The 2,378-nt window shown below is 39.1% G+C and overlaps 1 protein-coding gene across 1 annotated transcript; it reads left to right on the plus strand.

The window, feature by feature from the left end:
• Positions 1-1,168: 1,168 nt before the first annotated feature.
• LOC141665079 (uncharacterized) lies at positions 1,169-1,910 on the plus strand. The gene is made up of 2 exons (XM_074471062.1): positions 1,169-1,347; positions 1,532-1,910. The coding sequence occupies exons 1-2, from the start codon at positions 1,169-1,171 to the stop codon at positions 1,908-1,910; spliced, it is 558 nt and encodes a 185-aa protein (XP_074327163.1).
• The last annotated feature ends 468 nt before the right edge of the window (positions 1,911-2,378 follow it).

The following is a 2,378-nucleotide window of genomic DNA, read 5'->3' on the forward strand; positions in this document are numbered from 1 at the left end:
GAATTTCTGTTTAGATTAAAATCTGTTATTAATTCAGCAAGACAATTTATTTGAACTAATATGACAATCGGTATGACAATCAATAGTCATACCGAAAGTCTTGCTAGCTCATTTTAATTGTCTTGCTAGTAGTAAATTTTGTCATACCGAAAGTCTTGCTGACCAAAGAAGATTGTCATGCCAGTACATTTTTACATTCGGCTGTTTGATAAAAAGGAGCAGAAGTCTGTTATTACAAAATCAATAAAACAGAACACAAACTCAAGAACAAAAGAAAAAGGAGCAGAAAAATATTTCATCTCATCTGCAACTTCAAGATCAATTTCTAGATTGTAAAGTTAAATCCAATCAACTAGAAATACTTATCTTGTTCTTGTGTATCAATCTAGCGGATTAAAATCCCTAGAACTTAATCTCAAATCGCATTTAGCATTTGATCTTTTAATTACAAAAATAGAAAAAGTTCATGTCGAATTTATTCTAGATTTGTAATAATTGATTTGAGATTAATCCCTTGTAACCGATACCGTAGTTGTAACACCTTTCAAGTTTAATAAAAGTTTTATTTAACTTGAATTTTGTTTCACAATTTTATTCCGCATTTTATTCGATTAAACGGTATTGTTTGCATTCAACCCCCCCCCCCCTTCTACAAACAAATTGGGACCTAACAGATGATATTATGGCCAAGTACCTGAGAGTTATGAAGGGAATACTAACTCAGTTCGATGAAAGGCACATAACACATTTTAAGAGAGGAGAACACTACGGTCGATGCCCTATCCCAGTTCCCCTCTTCTGAAATTGAGAACTATCCGAGAAGTATCTACTTCCGGGTCTTGAAGATCCCACTATACATGTCATAAATTTGATAGCACCGGTTGCTGTGGCAAGTTATTGGATAGATCTGATTAAAACCCACCTTGAGACTAGATGGATCCCCGATGATGCTCAGGAGGCACGCAAGTTGTCGGTGAGTGCATTGAGATATTCATTAATTGAAGGACTTCTCTAAAAAAGGTCCTTTGTTATTTCATACTTGAAGTGCTTGAGACCTCTTGAAGTAGAGGAGGTGCTTAAAGAAGCCCATTAAGGGATTTGTGGACAACACTTGAGGGGCAGGGCCCTCGCTCACAAGATAACTCGATTGGGATTCTACTGGCCAACGATGCTAGCCGATGCAAAGGCTTATGTAAAGAAATGTGATGGATGCCATAGGCATGCTCCAATAGTACGACAGCCCCCAGAGAGGCTTACATCTATCAGCACACCCATCCCTTTTGTAATGTGGGGAATAGATATCCTTGGACCATTTCCTATAGCATCGAAAAGAGGAAGTTCGTTGTGGTAGCCATAGACTACTTCACAAAGTGGATTGAGACTAAGGCACTAGCTAAGATAACCACCAAGCAAATTACCCAATTCTTTTGGGAGAATGTGATATGCCGATTTGGGATATCACGCATCCTTGTCACGGATAATGGAGGATAATTTGATAATGCAGAGTTCAAAGAGTATTGCGACAATACAGTATAGATCTTCACTTCACCTCATTTGCACACCCACAGGAAAATGGGCAGATGGATGTTGCTTACAGAATCATCCTTGATGGACTTAAGAAAAGGGTTGAACGCTCAAGAAACACATGGGCAAATAAGTTACTGCCTATACTATGGGCTTATCGTACCACCTGCAAAGTAACAACTGAAGCTACCCCATTCATGCTGGCTTACGGAGCCGATGATGTGGTGCCCCTAAAAATAACCCATGGATCACCTAGGGTTGAAGCTTATGAATCAGAAATCAATGAAGAAGGCATGAGGCTCGCTCTCGATCTCATTGACAAGGTCAGAGATGAGGGCAACGCTCGCAATAGAGCATCAACAAAGAGCCTCCCTCTATTACAATAGAAGGGTTAAAAAAAGGTTCTTTTAGCAAGGAGACTTGGTTTTAAGGAAGATTGAGGCATCGGGAGTCGGGGAGAGAGGAAAGCTAGCCCCTAACTGGGAAGGGTGATGAAGAGGAAGACATTAGGACGAGGATCTTACAAGTTAGAGACCCTCAATGGTGATGAAGAGGCCCGCACTTGGCACACTTCAAATCTGAAGGTTTTTTATGTTTAGGACATTCGTAACGTGTTCCTAGTACTTAGTATTTAGTTACGAATAAGGTCGATGAAACCATCTTATGTAAGGGTTGAACCCGATTTTCAGAGATATTCTCTATTTATGCAAGTTTATTTCTATCATCTTGTCTACCAATTTATTTAAGTACGAGAATCTAAAGAATGCAAGTCTCGAAGGACCAAATGCCGAAAATAAAAAATAAGTATGAAATGCGATCAAACGAAATGCATAAATAAAGATCCCGAAGGATCA

Source organism: Apium graveolens, chromosome 6, assembly GCF_009905375.1.
Source record: "Apium graveolens cultivar Ventura chromosome 6, ASM990537v1, whole genome shotgun sequence".
NCBI lineage: Eukaryota > Viridiplantae > Streptophyta > Magnoliopsida > Apiales > Apiaceae > Apium > Apium graveolens.

Excerpts from the sequence above, each read along its gene's own strand:
- LOC141665079 (XM_074471062.1), top strand. The coding sequence starts at position 1,169 with ATGCTAGCCGATGCAAAGGCTTATGTAAAGAAATGTGATGGATGCCAT. Across the intron at positions 1,348-1,531 it reads AAAAGAGGAAGTTCGTTGTG|TATAGATCTTCACTTCACCT; the intron begins GTAGCCATAGAC and ends GCGACAATACAG.